Source organism: Magnolia sinica, chromosome 10, assembly GCF_029962835.1.
Source record: "Magnolia sinica isolate HGM2019 chromosome 10, MsV1, whole genome shotgun sequence".
Lineage (NCBI taxonomy): Eukaryota > Viridiplantae > Streptophyta > Magnoliopsida > Magnoliales > Magnoliaceae > Magnolia > Magnolia sinica.
Window position 1 is genome coordinate 4,987,884 of NC_080582.1, and position 18,012 is coordinate 5,005,895.

General features: G+C 39.8%; 1 protein-coding gene and 1 long non-coding RNA gene across 2 annotated transcripts; both read right to left on the bottom strand.

Annotated features, from left to right (window-relative positions):
• Nucleotides 1-8,540: 8,540 nt before the first annotated feature.
• On the bottom strand, nt 8,541-17,542 carry LOC131257823 (uncharacterized). Its single transcript, XR_009177654.1, has 2 exons — nt 17,330-17,542; nt 8,541-8,751 (listed from the first exon to the last, which is right to left on the bottom strand). It is a non-coding gene; the product is annotated as an uncharacterized LOC131257823 (long non-coding RNA).
• Nucleotides 13,592-14,360, bottom strand: LOC131257822 (SKP1-like protein 1A). Its single transcript, XM_058258731.1, has one exon. The coding sequence runs from the start codon at nt 14,340-14,342 to the stop codon at nt 13,872-13,874; it is 471 nt and encodes a 156-aa protein (XP_058114714.1). The 5' UTR covers nt 14,343-14,360; the 3' UTR covers nt 13,592-13,871.
• Nucleotides 17,543-18,012: the final 470 nt, after the last annotated feature.

Below are 18,012 nucleotides of genomic sequence, written 5' to 3' on the forward strand. Positions count from 1 at the left end.
TTTTTTTTTTTTACCCTCTTGAAAAGAAAGATCTGTTCTTTGATAAATGGTGATCTTGTTTCTAATGACATGTTATTACATGCTTCTTCTCTTGATTTGATTAGCCAATTTGTTATTATTATTACAATTATTGTTATTTGTAATATTAGCCATCCCGCCTATGATCTAGTGAACCCGATCATGGTGAGGAGAATGTTGCCAAAATGCTCCTGGGTTGGAAGATTCTAACACTTGAATAAGTGACCTTAAATCAAACACCCTGGAGAAAATTCAGCAATGATCTAGGAGGACAAATATTTGACGGGTAGGATGTTACAATTCGTAACATCCTGGGGAAAAAGACGCCATTTATAGTCGGTTTCATGTTTTTTTTTTTTTTTTTCAAAAAAACTGATATTATATTAATCGAAAAGATAGGTACAGAAATTTCGGGCCGCCCTGGGAAGCAAAAAGATCTAACCAGGACGCCTGATATTATATTAGTCGGTTTCATGTTGTAGACAGTCTAGGTTGATGAAGGATGGGTTCCACTTCAATGATATGGGTGCATCTGGATATTATTCAATAATTGCCTCTTGGTTCACCATCAGCTTAGCTTACTACACCGTTTATGAAGTTTTCTACTTGAGATTTTATTAAATCTTTATCGGACTTTTTGGGTGCCACTTAAAAATAATTTCATCTCAATTTAGAAAATCGTATTTATGTATTAGTGATAATCTTCTTTTTGGCAAGGATTTAAAATAAATAAATAAATAAATAAATAAAATTCTTGGTAACCAACAATCGTGATCTCTAATATATAATTACGATTAAATGAAACTATGGGTATGGCATGTATAGTAGAGAGGAGGGAGAGATAGAAGAGGCATAAAATGGTTCAAACGGAGAGCGATCCATGCCCACCTTTCTAGTGTTGTGGCCCATTAAAGATTTACATTTTATTTTTATTTTTTTGCATTCTTGAGTAGATGTTCTAACATGATCTGGGGTAATAAATGTGTAGGAAATGTCACAGAGTCATCATAGAGGGCCACGTAGAGCCTATGTTACACAGGTTACCTAAAAGGATGTTGTTTTTGTGGAGTACATAGAGAGGATGAATGTGGTTTTAGACATGGGCTTATGGGCCCACGCAAGTTTTCCTCTGTGTACCCTCTTTCTAATTCTCTGAGAAAATAGGAAGAGTGAGTTTCATAGCCAATCTGTCCATTGGGCCTGCCCTTATATGATAAAAGCTATTGATCGTAATCTAGGGTCATTTTAATCGTAAAATCAGAGGGGTGATCAGACATCTCTGCTTGCATAGTGATTAGGCAAACAACTGTACGTGCATCGTACACCTTTAGCTTTTGCAAAGATCCCAAGATCGTTTTAGACCATCGGATCTTGCGGGCCCAGTCATGCAGACCATCTTTCAGTGGTATCAGGGACAGGTTTTAAGGGTTAGATCAAAGTTAGGCTTCAATTGCATTAGAGCCGTTGGATTACACTCGCACGTTGAACTGATTAGATCAAATCCAAGAAATCTGTAAATAAAAGGTCATGTGACAATTAAACTAAATCTCTAAAACTACTAACGTGTACTTGATGACTTATCTACCTAGAGTTTTTGACAAGAACTTTTGCAAATAATATTCTTTTCAAAATTATACATATATTATTATATTACTTTAAAGGAATTCAAAATAATGTTTGCAAAAATTCAAGTTTTCATTATAAGTCGATAAGTTGGACAAGTGATACTCTATATCGGGAGTCAACTTCATCTGTTGTGGTCATATGGAATAGGACAAGCATGGCGCTTGGGTTATTGAATGCTAATTAGGTGGTCACTTAGTATTTAAAAAAAAAAAAAAAAAAAACCTGTGAGAAGATTATGGTGTTCAAGCTATTCTCACGCCTCTAATTCTTTTGATCACTATTTTTCTTTTTTCTTTTTTTAGCCGAGCTAGATGGACAATCCATATTGTGTACATATTGCATGGGAGATGTTGGACATGGGCCCGTAGGGCCCACTTATGGGCAACTACTAGTGGGTGGGTCTCACATGAGTTTTTTTTGTATGCCCTCGTTACATTTTCTCTTTGATGCATAAATTTGAGAGTTAAATTCTACCGTTTGAATTTAGAAATTAATTTAAAATTAAATTTAATTGTAGATAAATTGAGATAAGGTGAGATTAGATGAGATTGGATAACTCTCAACCTCATCCAAACTCCTCGAACCTTCCCTTTAAAGAGGGATGGGAATCCTTCATGGACAGCAGTAATTCTGAATTCCTAGAGAGAAAATAAGGAGAGAGAGGTTAATATCAAATTCTGTTAATCTAGCTCATCCATTATACGATACAAGCTATTGACCATAATCTAAGGTCATCTTAACCATAGAATCAAATGGGTGATCAGACATCTCTACTCATATAGTGGTTAGGTAGACCACTGAACATGTATCATCTATCTTTTACTTCTGCGAAGGTCCCGAGATTGTGTAAATCGCCAATTCCTATGGGCATGCCCATCTTATACAACTCATGGATGAAAGACCTTGTGGTCCTAAACCTTTCTGAGCTTGTTAGGCTGGATTGTGGGCCCATTTAATGGCTGAAACTAATATCATTCTTAAGTCATATAATGAGATGTCTATAAACAACATGTTGTTGATTGTTATTGTCCATAGTCTCTCAAATTGAATGGACCCAAATTAGGTATAAGGCCCATTTACTCAAAGTGCATTATTTATTGGTGCCATCCATTAATTCCCTCTTTTGTCCTAAATTTGAGGACCATCCCACTCTATCCATGAATTGATGGACATCGTATATGGGGTAAACATTTATGTAGAAATAGACCAAGAGAAAGCCTAGGTTATTGAATTCAAGTCATCTTCTTATAGGAACATATGGCTCTCAAGAAGACCAGCAGTGTTCGTGATTTACTCCCCTCTGTGAGTGCACCTCTCCCCAACACCCCATTAGTAAATCCCGTTATTCCTTAAGAATTTGGGATGGCTCCTTGAGAACATCATCAGAATGTAGTGGATGAAAATGAAGTTGAAGAAGAAGGCAAGCTCCTCCACCACCTCCTCCCCCAGTTAACAATGTGATGCTTGACCGAGTACTCAACTTCCGCTATCCCTAACCAAGATGCATGCCAACTTTGTTAAAGCTATTTCTTAGCCATGGGATGCAGCCTTTGGGTTAGAAAGTCAGATAGTGACAATCATGAAGCAGTAGCAGGACTGGTTTGCGGCCTAGTAGAATATGCTAGCTAATTTGAGCCAGGCACCCAAAGTCATAGGAATTCATCACCATTTAGACCTGAGCAATCATGAGAGGTGGATTTGCTCGAGAAAATCATTAAGTTGCATTCATCAGTCTTTAAGGGAACTTGCGATCCATCTATCGTCGAGGATTGGTTAAAGAAAATCGATAAAATGTTGGAGGTTATGAACTGTCTAGATAATCAGAAAGTCAGGCTTGTGATGTTTGTCCTTCAAGATGAAGTCGATGTATGGTAGGATGCAGCCAAAAGAATGGTCAAATCCAGGCACATGTGGACCTGGAATGAATTCTAAGATCTCACAACAAATATTTTCTAAAGGTTACCGCAACAAAAAGATGGTATAGTTTATGTATCCGCAGTAAGGTGTGATGAACATAGCTTAATATGAGGTGAAGTTCGTAGGGTTATCGAGGTACATTCTAAGATTAGTAGAAGATGAAGACTACCAGATAATCAAGTTCAAAGAAGGGCTCTGTCAGAACATCAGATAAAATTTTGTTATGTGGATATTCACAAGTATTATAAGATAGTGGACAAAGCCCTTCGAGCTAAGAGGGACAATAAATATTTCCTGAAATCTCAAGTATAGTTGAAAGAAGTGGGAAGCCAGAATAGAACAATAGCCAGTCAACGATAATCTCTGGGGAAGAGACAACCAACAAATATTTAGTATGTAATATCGTAAAACCAAAAGCAACATTTTCCTAAAAACTGCTCGTATTGTGGAAAGTATGAACAAAAGCTCTATTCTGCAGAACCAAACTCCATGACATTGGTAAGACACCTCTTTAGCAGATACCCCCGAGATTGCCACTTATGGCACCAATTTAGCAATCAGGGCAGACATCTCAATATTGTGTCCTTTACCTCTTAAGCTACAATAGTATCAGCAGAATAGACCTACTTATTAAGCATCTCAAAGTAAGGGAGGTCAACCGATCAAGCAGCAACCACCCTGAGCACGAGTTTATTATGTTCATTCTATTACGCCAATAGAAAACCTGAAAGATAACCACAACATTGTGGAAGGTATGATTAACATGCATGGTATTCTGATTTCTGTATTATTTGATTTTAGAGCTACATTATCCTTTGTTGCATTATCAATGGTAAATCGATTAGGATTAAAATAAAATAAAAAAAATTCTTTGTAAAAAGATTTATGTAGAATCGCCCATAGAGAAGTCCATTGTTTTGAACATGACATGTAAATCTGTCCCAGTTATGATAGGTGTTATTCCAAAGTTAGCCAACTTGTAGTGACGATGAGGCGGGATACGATATCATCAGAGGAATGGATTTACTTAAACTGAATCACACTAAGTTTGATTGTTATGCGAAGACAGATACTTTCTTAATGCCAGGAAGAGAGCCCTTTAAAATCCAAAGGAATAAGAAGAATGAGAAGATCAAAAGTATTCTAGTGTTGGTGAATGGAGAAGCACATGAATTATTGGTGGATCTAATTCCAGTAGTGAGGGAATATCTTGAAGTTTTTCAAGATATACTGTGTTTTTCACCTCATTGAGAAGTGAATTTCAGGATCAACCTTTCGCCAAGGACTGGTCCGATATTTATGGCACGACATCAAATGGCGCCCATTGAGTTGAAAGAGCTAAAGGAGCAGGTAGAAGAACTGAAGTTTCATGGATTTGTACAACCGAGTACTTCACCATAGGGTGCACCAGCGATATTTGTGAAGAAGAAGGATGACACCTATGTCTGTATATTGATTATCATCGATTAAATTAGGCAACAATCAAGAACAAGTATCCATTGCCACGCATCAATGACTTTGTTTGATCAATTTAAAGGAAGTTGGTACTTTTTAATATTGTTTTAAGATCTGGATGTCATTAGTTGTGAATCAAGGAAGAGGATATTCACAAGATGACTTTTAGAATTCGTTATGGGAACTATAAATTTTTGGTTATGTCCTTTGGATTGACCAATACCTAGCGTTGTTCATATATCTATTGAATTGAGTGTTCTAACCTTATCTGAATAATTTCATCATCGTGTTCATTGATGATATCTTGATGTATTCCAAGACCAGTATAGACCATGAGCTATATTTGAAGACAATGCTACAGACCCTAAAAGATAATCAATTATATTCCAAGTTCTCGAAATGCAAATTTTGAAAGGAAAGTGTCAAGTTTCTCAATTATGTGATTTCAAAGGATGGTATTGCAGTAGATATAGCAAAGATTGAAGTTGAGCTGTAGTAAAATAGGAGCAACCCACTATTGTTTCAGAAATTAAAAGCTTCCTCAGACTTCCTAGATATCATAACAGGTTCATCAAGTAATTCTTGAAGATTTCCACCCCATTGACGAATTTGACTCGGAAAGGAGTGCCCTTCAAACGGACTGAGAAGTGTGAAAAGGCTTTTGCTAAGTTGAAGCGACTTCTGACTTCAACTCCCATACTCACACTTCTACAAGATGGAATGACATTTATACTGTACACTGATGCATCGACTAAAAGTCTAGGTTGTGTGCTCCTATAATGGGTTAAGGTGATTTATTATGCGTTAAAGCAACTTAAACCACCATGAGCATAATTACCCGACTCACGACATAGAATTAGCAACCATTGTATTTGCATTGAAGATATGATGGCATTACTTATATGGCGAGCGGTTTGAACTCTTTACAGACTACGAGAGTCTCAGGTACTTATTTTCACATAAGGATCCCACTATAAGATAGAGAAGATGGGTAGAATTTCCAAAGAGCTATGATTTCGAATTATCTTATCACCCCAGCAAGGGAAATTTGGTGGCGGATACTCTGAGTAGAAAGCAGTAGAAAGTAATTCAAACAACAAAAGATGACTAGTCTAATGATTCGAGAATGGGAGATGTTTAGAGAATTCGACGTCAAGTTACAATTCCAAAAGCTACAGATTCGCATATGTAACATAATAGTCAAGTCAAAATCCAAGGCTGGAACGGTAAGCTCCTCCTAGGCGAGGAGGTTGACTCTAATTTCTTCGGTCCTCAGCAGCATTGCAATCCACACCATGTCTGCCAATGTTATCCCATCCAAATCTCTGCAATCTATAGAGAATTCCTTCGCTAATTTCTTTTGGGGCTAGCGTAATGGAAGAAAAAAGCTGCATTGGAAATAATGAAGCGTCATGTCCACTCCTAAGGAGGAAAGAGGGCTAGGGATCAGGAAATTGAAGGATGTGCTACATGCCCTTCCCCTCAAGATGGTGTGGGGGGTGAGATTTGGGAGTGAGGATAATCTTTGGGAAAAATTCGTTACCTCCAAATACTAGCAATCAGGTTCTACTACTAACGGCATCAGATCAGGCTTTGATTCCTCCCCTTTTTGGAATAATCTGGTGAAGCTCTTCCCTATCCTGGACAGAAATGTCCAATGAGATGTGGGTCGTGGAAACTGCAACATGTGGGAGAGCAACTGGGCTAGCCTGGGCCCCTTATAAAACATCTCTTCTATTGATATCCTAGTTGATCTTAAAGGGCTCGTTGTGGCTGATTTCTTAGGGACTAACGGCCTGAAGTAGGAGGCCCCGTTTTTTTTCTCCTGGCCTGGATTCAGGTTCATATCCAGCATGGAGGTTTTTGCACTTCGGACGCTGAGGATAAACATATCTTGCCGCATGACCCCTCGGGATTTTCTCCGTGAAATCTACTTGTGGCATGGTTAGAAATTGTGGGTAGAAGAAAAGCTGGTCTAAATGGGTGTGGCACCCATTAATTCCCCCTAAGATCTCCTTGTTTTTGTGGAGAGTAATGATGGGTGCAATGCCAATTGATGAGAATATTCAAAGAAAATGGATTTTTCTAACCTCGAAGTGTGATTGCTGTAGTATGGGTCGAGGTTCCTTCCCCCTCCCTGAGACATTGTCGCATCTCTTCTTAGAAGGAATCCTCGCTAATAGTGTTTGGAATCATCTTGTCGGCCTGATAGGCATCATGTTGGCTATCCACTCCTCTGTTCAGGAACGTCTTCTTTAGTGGTTGTTGCAATCATTCCCTCGCAGGATTACCACTAACTCCCTTCGTCTCGCCCCCTCCTTTCTACTTTGGGAAATTTGGAGAGCCAGAAATGGGGCCAGATTTGACGGTCAGTGCATTTCTATCCAGGAAGTTCTACGCAGATCTCAATGGTGGATGGAGTCCCTTTCCCTGCTGCCCCGGCCCCCGCCACATATTCCTTTAGACCCTGTTGCTTCTTCATTCATGTCTCGAACCTGCCCTCTCCATCCGGCCCCCTGTTGTGAGGTCGTCAAATGGGCTAAACCCCTCAGACGACTGGTGCAAACTAAATATTGATGGCTCTGCATTCGGTAACCCTGGGCTAGCCGGGGTCGGCGATATCTGTAGAGACAACAGTGGCCTGTTTCTATTTGCCTTTGCCAACGGTTATGATAATCCATCCCACAATAGGGCGGAGCTACGGACCCTACACGATGGAGTGGATATGTGTGTCAAGTCGGATTTTTTTTAAGTCCTTATTGAATTAGACTGTAAACGGGTAGTTGACTGCATTAATGGGAAATCTTCCTATGCTTGGAAATTAAAATATTGGCTTGTCAGAATTAAAAGACTATGTCTTAGGGGATCCTTTAGTATCACACTCATCCCTAGAGGAGCCAATGGGTTGGGTAATAGCTTGGCGAAGTAGAGCCAGTCCTACCATGAGGCATCCAACCTCCCCAGTCAAGTTAGAGGTAGATATCTTTTAGACAAAATAGGGCTAGGTTATGTTAGGAAGATCAAAAGATCTCGGTTGTATAAGATATGATGGGTGGGCCAGTCCTTTTGTCCCTGATCCCCGCCCGAACATCCTCAATGTAAATTTTGCCGCATCAATGAAATCTTATTGCTTAAAAAAAATAAAAATAAAAATAAAAATAAAAAGAAGACTTTGAATGAGCGGATTATAGAGCTCAAGGTGATGATGAGTGGTTTACTAAAAATGATAATCAAACATCAAGATAATGAGTCATCATGAAGGAGTATATGGAGTGATAAAGGAATTCGCTACTGCAGTCATCTTTGTGTACCTAATGTTCTAAAATTGGAAGAAAAACTTTTAATGGAAGTTATGAGAAAGCCTCTTTGACAAGGGCTCCGAGAGAGAAATAAAAAAATCATAGTTAAAAAGCTAAAAGAAGCTACTTATTAAGATAAGTAGCTCTTGGCACATAAGTTACTTTTGCAATGATGTTTACCAAACTAACTTCAATGAAAAAAGTAACTTAATTAGTAAACATAAGTTTAAAAAATAACTTATTTGTTGGTATCCAAGCGGGCCCTTAATAAGGGTTACAAATATGGCATGTGATCCCTTTGTCGTTCTCCATTTATTCAAGTCATATAGCATAAGCAAAAACAGATGGAAAAACAAAAGTAGTGGGACGGATTCGCGATAGGAAGGGGAGAGACTATCAACCGAGAGCTCCATTCTCCTTCTGCACGATGCAATCCCTGAAAAAACAGAAAGGCCTTCTCTGAGTATGGATAATATATGAGTTTTGCTACTCCCATAGAAGCTCGCTCAAATCAGCCCAAACGTGCCAAACCCAACACATGATGGTATCAAGTTCTAGGGTGGCATGTGTGTGACACCTCTTTCAGCTCATTAAAGGTCGTTATTCCAAAGCAGATCCAAATTTCTGGTTGACCACATCACTGGAAAAAGTGGTGAATGACCTTTAAAAGCTTCCTTTCCACCACAAAAGTCTTGGATCAAAGCTAATTTTTGTATTTTTCCTCCATCCAGCGCTGGTTGATCTTATCAATGATTTGGATGGAAAATAAATATTCTGGATCTGCTTACAGTGGGCCTTGGAAATTTTTTAATGGTGAGCGTTGAATCATCACTGTTTCTTGTGGGGTGGTCCACCTGAGATTTGGATATGCTTAGGGACGGCGTCTTAAAATGGGCTGCAAAAACTATTGGACGAATGGTTGATATACAACATATCAAATACGTTAACCAGGTAACACCTAATCCGTGCCCATTTCCACTGCCTAAGTCCATCCAACATGCTATCTCGCATGAGATTGATACATTTCTTTGCATTAGAAGTGCCAACGTGGCACCATGTTGGGAGATCTAACTGGTTCATCTGTTATGATATAATGTAAACATGCCATGGTCCAAGAATTATGTTGGTCCACTAATTTGATGGGGCACATACGTCAGAGAAAATTGGACGGTTAGAAATGTACGAGTGAGTTTCCAAGGCCAACATACACGCGTGTCCAATTCATAATTCAAGTGGACGATTGGAATAATTAGAGGGTAACTCTCACCTTCCAAATTATTTCTCTTGGTGTGGTCCACCTGAATCATGGATAGATTGATTTCATAATTTTGAATCATGGATAGCTTGATTTCATAATTTTGGATCACCTGCTAAAATTTTGGTGTGCATCTAATGGTCAGAGTAAATTTCATATAATCATCATGGTGGGCCTATCAAACCCGAGGGTGAAATTCCCTTAAGCTATTTATTGGATGTGTAATGATGCCTTAAGCATGTGCTAATTATATGAAATCCATTCAACCATTAGATGCTACATCAAAATTTATACCCGGGGCCTAACCATAATTCAAGTGGCACCGATTAAAGGAAATAATTTGGAGGGTGAGAGTTGTCTTGTACACTCTTTCCAATAGTATGGTTTGCCGGAATTTACATGATTACAAACATGCATAAAGCAGGTCATCCATGGTCTGAAAAGTTTGTTTCTGTGGGCCCGTTCTGCATGGCCCATTTGGGAATTTGGATGCTTCTAAAGACATGGACTAGCTAACATCTACAAACCCTTCATTTTTATTTTTATTTTTATTTTTATTGCGCGGATGGGCCATCTGTTGACCGAACCTAACAATTTCTTTAGTAGAACATTTAGGATTCGACGCCATTTATATTTGTACATGTTTGGCACATGTGAGTCTACCCTATTTATATTTGTACAGCTCAAGTCCACCTGAAGTAGGTATGCCCTTGCGGGCCTGCGCACGAGAGAAATGATAGCGGAATGCTTTCATGAAGTCGTAGGAAATACGCTTAACGAAAATCTTTGCAGGACCCACTCTGATAAGTGTTTGACACCCACTCCCTCCATTTGCAACCGTTTATCTTAGAATCTGAGCCCCAAAATGAAACCGATCCAAAGCTCCAGTCGGCCACACTACAAGAAACAGTCAGGATAGGATTTCATGTGCCATCCAACCCTTTTATAAGGCGAGCCCCACCTGGGTAAGGTTATATATATATATATATATATATATATATATATATATATGAGAGAGAAATGGTTCTATGCGATCGACCTCACTGGAACTTCTCATGAGGTCGAGCTGTACTTTGATCTAAAACTTAGATGGGCCATGAAAATGAAAACAGCTTTCCTCCCTTGATTTGCATTTCTCTTTGCTATGGCCCACCATAATTTTAGATCGGGGTGAAAATTTGTCACATGTGGTTTCATGGGATTCCGCATCACATGGACCGTTCAGGTGCACACATGTGTAGGTGCGCAAGGGAGCATCTCTCTCTCTCTCTCTCTCTCTCTCTCTCTCTCTCTCTCTCTCTCTCTCTCTCTCTATATATATATATATATATATATATGAATCCGATCCGAGTCAAATTAAGCACGGACTCAACTTGAAATTTACAAAATATTTATGGCCCCACCGTGATGCATGCTGAACATCAACACCTTGCATTTGATGGGTCCCCTTTAAATTATGGGATATCCCAAAACTCAGTTGTATACAGAACTCAGGTGGGCCATACTATCTAAAATCATGTGAAGACATGCCTAAAACATATAAAAGTACTTGGTGGGGCCCACCTAAAATTTAGATGGGTCTGAAACTTGGTCTGACCCCTCATCCAAGTGTGACGCACATAATGGATGGGCTGGATTTGTGAACTGCATCTCAGTGGGTCCAACAAATGATTATGAATGTTTTAATGGGAGGGTAACCCCTCTCAACTTTTGTATACAGTGTGGCCCACAAAAGTCACTGATTGACTTGATTTTTAGATCCGAGGCCCACCATGGAATGGTGCATCTGACTGATGGTGTTGATGTTCGACACGCATCACGGTGGGGCCCACATAGCTTAACCTCATGGGGAAGTTCCCATGAGGTTGACCGCATAGAACCATTTCCTTGTGTGTGTCGGACATCAACACCATGGATTTGATGTTCAACACCATGCATTAGATGGTTCCCCTTTAGATTTTAGGATATCCAAAAAATCAACCGTATACCGGACTCTGGCGGGCCATACCATCTAAAACCATGTGAAGAGATGCCAAAACATATAAAAGTACTTGATGGGGCCCACCTGAGTTTTGGATGCAGATGAAACTTAATTTCACCCCTCATCCAACTGTGACACACACAATGGATGGTTTGGATTTTCGAACCACATCTCGGTGGGCCTAATAAATAATTATGAATGTTTTAATGAGAAGGTCACCCCTCTCAATTGTTGAATGTGGTGTGGCCCACCCAAGTCATAGGTTGACTTGATTTTTAAGCCTGTGGAATGGTGCATCTGACTGATGGGTAGATGTTGGACACCCATCATGATGTGGCCCAGACAACTTGACCTCATCGAAGTTCCCAACCTCATAGTATTATCTCTCTCTCTTATACAGGTCAACCACATCCATTGTGTGTGTCCCACTTGGATGAGAAGTTAGACCAAGTTTCTGTTGCATACAAAAGTTAGGTGGGCCCCACTAAATACTTATGTTTTAGGCATGTCATCACATGGTTTTAGATGGTATGGCTCACCAGAGTCCCTTATGCAACTAAGTTTTGGGATATCCTATCATCTAAAGGGGACCCATCTAATGCATGGTGTTGATGTTTGACATACATCATGGTGGGGCCCACATAGCTCGACCTCACGAAAAGTTCCCATGAGGTCGACCTCATAGTGCCATTTCACACACACACACACACACACACACAGTTTCAAATCACCCTGATTTTTAGGTCAAGTCATAAGTTGAGTTGGCACACATGACGAAAGGAGTGGATGCCACACACACATCACAGTGGTGCCCACATGGGCACAGAGAGTTGGTGCATGGGCCATCCATCCAAAAGTGAAACAAAGGGGGTGGAGAGGACAAGAAGGGCACAACAGGATAGGGCCATGCAAATCATATCTGAAAGTTGTATGGTCAGTGTATACTTTAACCCAATCTAGGGCGCTATGAAATCGGATTGCATATTGAGTTAGTCTGTGCGCTTTTATTGTACTGAGTAAATTCAGTTAGGCCCAGTTTGAACGTATGTAGTTTATCTATACCGACCATCCATTTTTCAGCTCATTTTAGTGGTTGAGCCCAAAATTGAAGCATATCCAAAACTCAAGTGGATTACACTATAGGAAACAGTGGGAATAATGACTTCCACCGTTGAAACCTTTCTAGGGCCCACAGTGATGTTCATTTGTCATTCAACCTTTTCATAAAATCATACATACATGAATGAAGGGAGAAACAAATAAAAGCTTCATCCAAAACTACGGTGGCGTCTAAAAAATTTTCAACAGTAGAATTTCACTGTTTCCCTTCTGAGGTCCACTTGAAATTTGGATATACTTTATTTTTGAGCTCAAGCCATAAAATTATCTTTTAAAATGGATGAACATAGTGGATAAAATATATAAATCATGGCGGACCCATAGATTTTACTCAGTACGCTATGGCCCACTGAGTTACTCAACACACAATCCACTTGCAACAGCAATTTGGCCCAATCAAATCAACTCACATTGTGCCTATCCTGTGCTCCTTACATGTGGGGCAATACCTAATCTACATCCAAGTGGAATCAATCATGTGTGGCCCACCTGCATCAACTGATCAACTGTGAAATTCTTCTACAAATTCTTTATTTGAAAATTATTTGCTACTCACACTATTATGGCTCACGTGATGCGTTTGTCTTTATGCGTTTATTTAAGGAATCTGGATACTCTCCTTGCAATAAGCAAGAAAATTCTATTTGTTGTCATTTAATTGGGCAACAACATCACACTGCATTTGTGATATGTGGACCAATCACAGGAAAATAGAATTTTCCTAACGTAGGACATGGTAAAAAAAAAAAAAAAAAAATTTCTTATATTGCCAGTAAGATATAACACGTACAGTCGTATGGATCCTATGGACGGTGACATTCCATTCCCCGTCTACGCAGTGCAATCCCTGAAAAATAAGAAGGCCCTCTCTTTTTTCTTTTTCTTTTTTTTTCCTTCTTTTTTTTATAGCAAAACACATGATTTTAAACCAAAAAGGAAAAATAATCCGAAGCATGGAAGACTAGAAAGCAAGGTCCAAAACACAAGTGTAGAATGCAAAAGGATTAAAAAAAGAAAAGAAGGCAAATCTGAGGTTGAAAGCGAGTATCCATAGTCTGCCTGCAACCAATCCCTCTATACACTTAAAAACTACTAAGACACCAACCCTACTAATTTAATGACTATGTACTTACCACCACCGCGACCTCCGTCATGTATATGTATGATCAATACATGGTAAGCGGTGGTCAAGGGGGTTCATTTACTCAAAAGCCCATTGGTTCTCCCTTTGGACCTCTTCCTCTTCCTCAGGGGTGAAATCATTCTTGATGTTGAATGTCCGGCGGATCTCTGCAGGAGTCTTTCCCTTTATCATGTTGATCACTGTTTGGCGAGTCAGGTCGAGCAAGCTCTTGATATTCAGATAGTTTGCTGCCAGGATAAGATCGAAGAGGGTGGCCTGATCGACCTTGACGAAATCCAAATCCCAGGCCTTGAGTTCCTCGTCGCTGGAGTGGTCATCGGGGTTCTTGCTGGCAGCCGCCTCGACATGCTTCTTGCAGTACTCAATGACCTTGGATAGGATCTTGTTGGTGACGTTGGGAAGGGGGATGCCGTTGTCCGCACAGTCGTCCTTCATCATGTGCTTGATCGTCTGTGATTCGAGGGCCACCACCTCATCGATCATGAACTCGCCGTCCGAGCTCTTCAGGGTCACCTTCTTCGAAGCCATCAATATGGACTGGATCGAAAAGCCTGGAAACCCTAGATGAGAATAGAGGAGAGATCAAGAAGGCCCTCTCTTAAGTAAAGACAATATATGAGTTCTGCTACTACCATCTACTACTTAAAAACCATTCAATTGAGCCCTCACATACCAAACCCAGCACATGATGGTCGCAAGGTCTAGGGTGGCACGTGTGTATACCTGTTGCATGTCTTGGATGATCCCCACAAGTGCGGGATGTACACATGTGTGACATCTACTGGGCTAAGATGATCCCCAATGGCCAGGTTGTCACGGCTGAGCAAGGCATTATATGCAAACTAGGGGTGCACACGAGTTGGTTCGGTCCGATTTTGGGGTGAAACCAGAACCGAACCATTCCTAATGGTTCCAAGAACCAGAACCAGACCATTTGCACCCTAGAAACGAACTGGAACCGGACTGTAAAAGCTGGTTCAGTTCTACGTACGGTTCTACGATTTTTATAATCCAGCCTAATTGCATGTTTTTTTTATAATCCAGCCCATGTCCATTTATACTGTGATCCATGTGATGAATGGTTTAGATATTGTGTATGGTGTGCAAAAATACATTTATAGAAACAATCAAAGGATGCAATCGTAAACCATAAATCATGGTCTAGAGATTAAGGGTTTTTTTTTTTTTTTATTTTAAAAATATATATTTATTGCTTGGGATGGTCCGGTTCCAGGTTCAGTTCCAAGTTCGGTTCCACAGTTTGGTTCTACATAACCCCAAACTGAGAACCAAACTGAACTAATTGGATCTTTGATTTTCGGAACCGAAACCGGTGTACTTCAAAACCGGACCAAACCATGCAATTTGGTCGATTCCGATCGAGTTTATCGGTTCTATTGGTTCCATGTGCACCCCTAATGCAAACCTTGGGATAATTGTTAAGAAAAACTATCAAGTCCAATCAGTTGGAAGTTCAACTAACTCTGAAAATATCATGGAGAGAAGGAAAAGATGTCGCCTTCATTATAGTGTTTATATGAAATTGATGTAGAGTGGGTCGCAGTATCTCGCAAACCGAAATGAGCTATCGGATGTACCGTATATGATTTTGGGGTAAGATGAGCTAGTTTAGCTACCCAACCCCGCTACGTCAGGTTGCACATATCCCTGTTTTAATTTCATTTTTACTATTTATAGTAGGTTTTAGTTTGAGTATAACTCTTGATCCGTTGGGCTTTAGGAGTTGCGCCCAACATGAAAAGTTCTTAGAATATTTAGGGGAACATCATGGTTCGGCCAAATAGAACACTTGTTATTTTTTGCCGAAAACCATGCACACTAGTAGGAATCATGATCGTATATAAATAAATAGTAAGTTTACTATTTATGGTAAGTCGCGATGTCTAGGAGTTTTAGGTATAGTATGATTCTGAATATTCTCTCTAAGGTTCATAGCCTTATTTAAATAGTTGTAAACTTGTTTTTACATCATCAATAAAATTACTTCGAATATTTTAGAATTTTTTCTATTTTCTTTTCCTCGTGGTTTCGACCCCCCTGCATTAAAAATCCACCTCGACTATTATGTATATCATTCCTTAAGCCAAGGGCCCAAAAATTAGCCCTTTCTGTGATTCAAGTGGACCACATGATTAGAAATAGTGTGGAGGAGAACGCTCACTCCCTAATCTCTTTTCCTTAGTGTGGCTCACCTTAATCATAAATGATTCTGATTTTGGACTCTAGGCCTAAATTTTAGTATGGTATCTAATGGATGGAGTGGATTGCATATAATCATTGGACCAGTCCAATGGATGGACAATTTATATCACACCCACTTATTGGATCCACCACACTTCTGTTCACTATTTACCAATGTCTAAAAATTGTCTTATGTAGCCCACTTGATGTGTAGATGGGCCTGATTTTCCACCAAGGTAACCTTCATCGCTGCTCCTACCATTTTCATGGTAAAGATGTCCAAGTTATATCTTAGCAGGAAAGAAGACAGTTCTTGGAATTGGACTTAGGCCCTAATTGCTTGGTAATAAAATCATTTTGACGAAAAAAGAAACTCTTAAAATTGAACTTTTTATTTATTTTTATTGTTTTAACATACACAATTATAATTACACCCCACACACACTCATGGACTCACATTACAGTGGGATTTCACCACATTAGGTACTAGAACTCATGACCTCCTGTTGAAACTCTTAAAATTGAACTCTTATCTAAGGCCAATAACATGCTGATCTCAGCCTTAAATTGGGGCCGGCTCAGATCTGAGATTAGAATTTCCCTCCCTTCCAATAAATAAGTTAGTTTCTGTCCAAGCTTAAGTTCAATTAATTAATGAGTAGTTGGCCCTTGGACTGACCTCGTCAGCGCCATTCCACCCACTAAATTCAGGAGCTTATGCATATTCAGACCGTTTGAGCCTTCATATCCAGCCTGTTTGACCCTTCTAGATCATGAACGTTCTCCAACATCTGGGCCCTACACGTGGCACATGTCCATGGATACCGAGAGTCGTTGATATCAAGTTGATGGGCCACAGCCTTAAGGTGATAAGAGAATCCTTGTCATTAAATGAATTTAGATGAGGAGTCATAGGGTTCTGATGAATAGGAACGTTAATAGTATCATATTCTTAAAACACTGATGCCAACGGTGGAATTATAAGACTTTGGTGCATCTATTTTGTACAATTTGTGACTATGTTTCGATGATCCACACCGTTGATATGATGGGTTGCCACCTTTGATAGGCAATTTCCATTTTCACCTCATACACTTGCCAACGCTATCCCATCTCAACCATAGATGTTGTTTTGGACCCTTGTTGTGTTTTCTGTGTCCATTTATTTTCAGGCAACAAATCAAAGAATTAAAACCATCTGTCTAGGATTTTTTTATTTATTATGTAAATCCCACTTCAGATGAACGTCAATCCAGAAGTTAGAAGTAGAGGAGAGAAAGCAGGGATTTAAAAACGGAAGGATGTACATGTACCTTGGAGAGGAGTGTGGAAGAATGTGCTCCTTGATTCTATCATAGACGGCCATGACCAAGCACTACTACAAGGAGTAGAATGGAAGCTCGCAAGGCCCTCAGATATAGCTTTGCCATTTTTACTCCTCGCTTGTTTTCTTCTACTTCTCTCAATTCACGCCCTGCGTGCTTACATATATAAAGAGAGGAAGGCATACCACATCTGTGGGTGCAGATTAGGTGAGACCCACTTAACATACACACCTGGACCTCCTCGTACGGACACCGAATTTGAGGACGAAAATACCCCTGCCTTCCTCGTGCAGGCGTGCAGAGACGAGCGCTGACGGACGGTCCGGCGATGGGAACTCAGGTGGGGCCCACTGTGATGTTTGTGAGAAATCCTCCCCGTCTAAGTTCATTCATAGGGTCACAAAGACCTGGATGAAGAGGAAAAACAAATTTCATAATGATCCAAAACTTCTGTAACCCCTAAAAGGGTTTCAATGGTAGAGGTTCAATTCCCCACTGCCTTTTACAGTGTGGTCCCCTTTGCCAGCTAGATCTGTCTTATTTTTCATCTCAAGACTTAATATATGTTCATCAAATAGATGAACGGTTTGGATATAACACATAGCTCATAATGAGACCCACAAAAATCAGCGGGGATTACAAAGGGCAAAAAAAAAAGAAGAAGAAGAAGA

Bases quoted from the DNA above. Each gene is read 5' to 3' on its own strand.
- LOC131257822 (XM_058258731.1), bottom strand. From the start codon at position 14,342: ATGGCTTCGAAGAAGGTGACCCTGAAGAGCTCGGACGGCGAGTTCATG.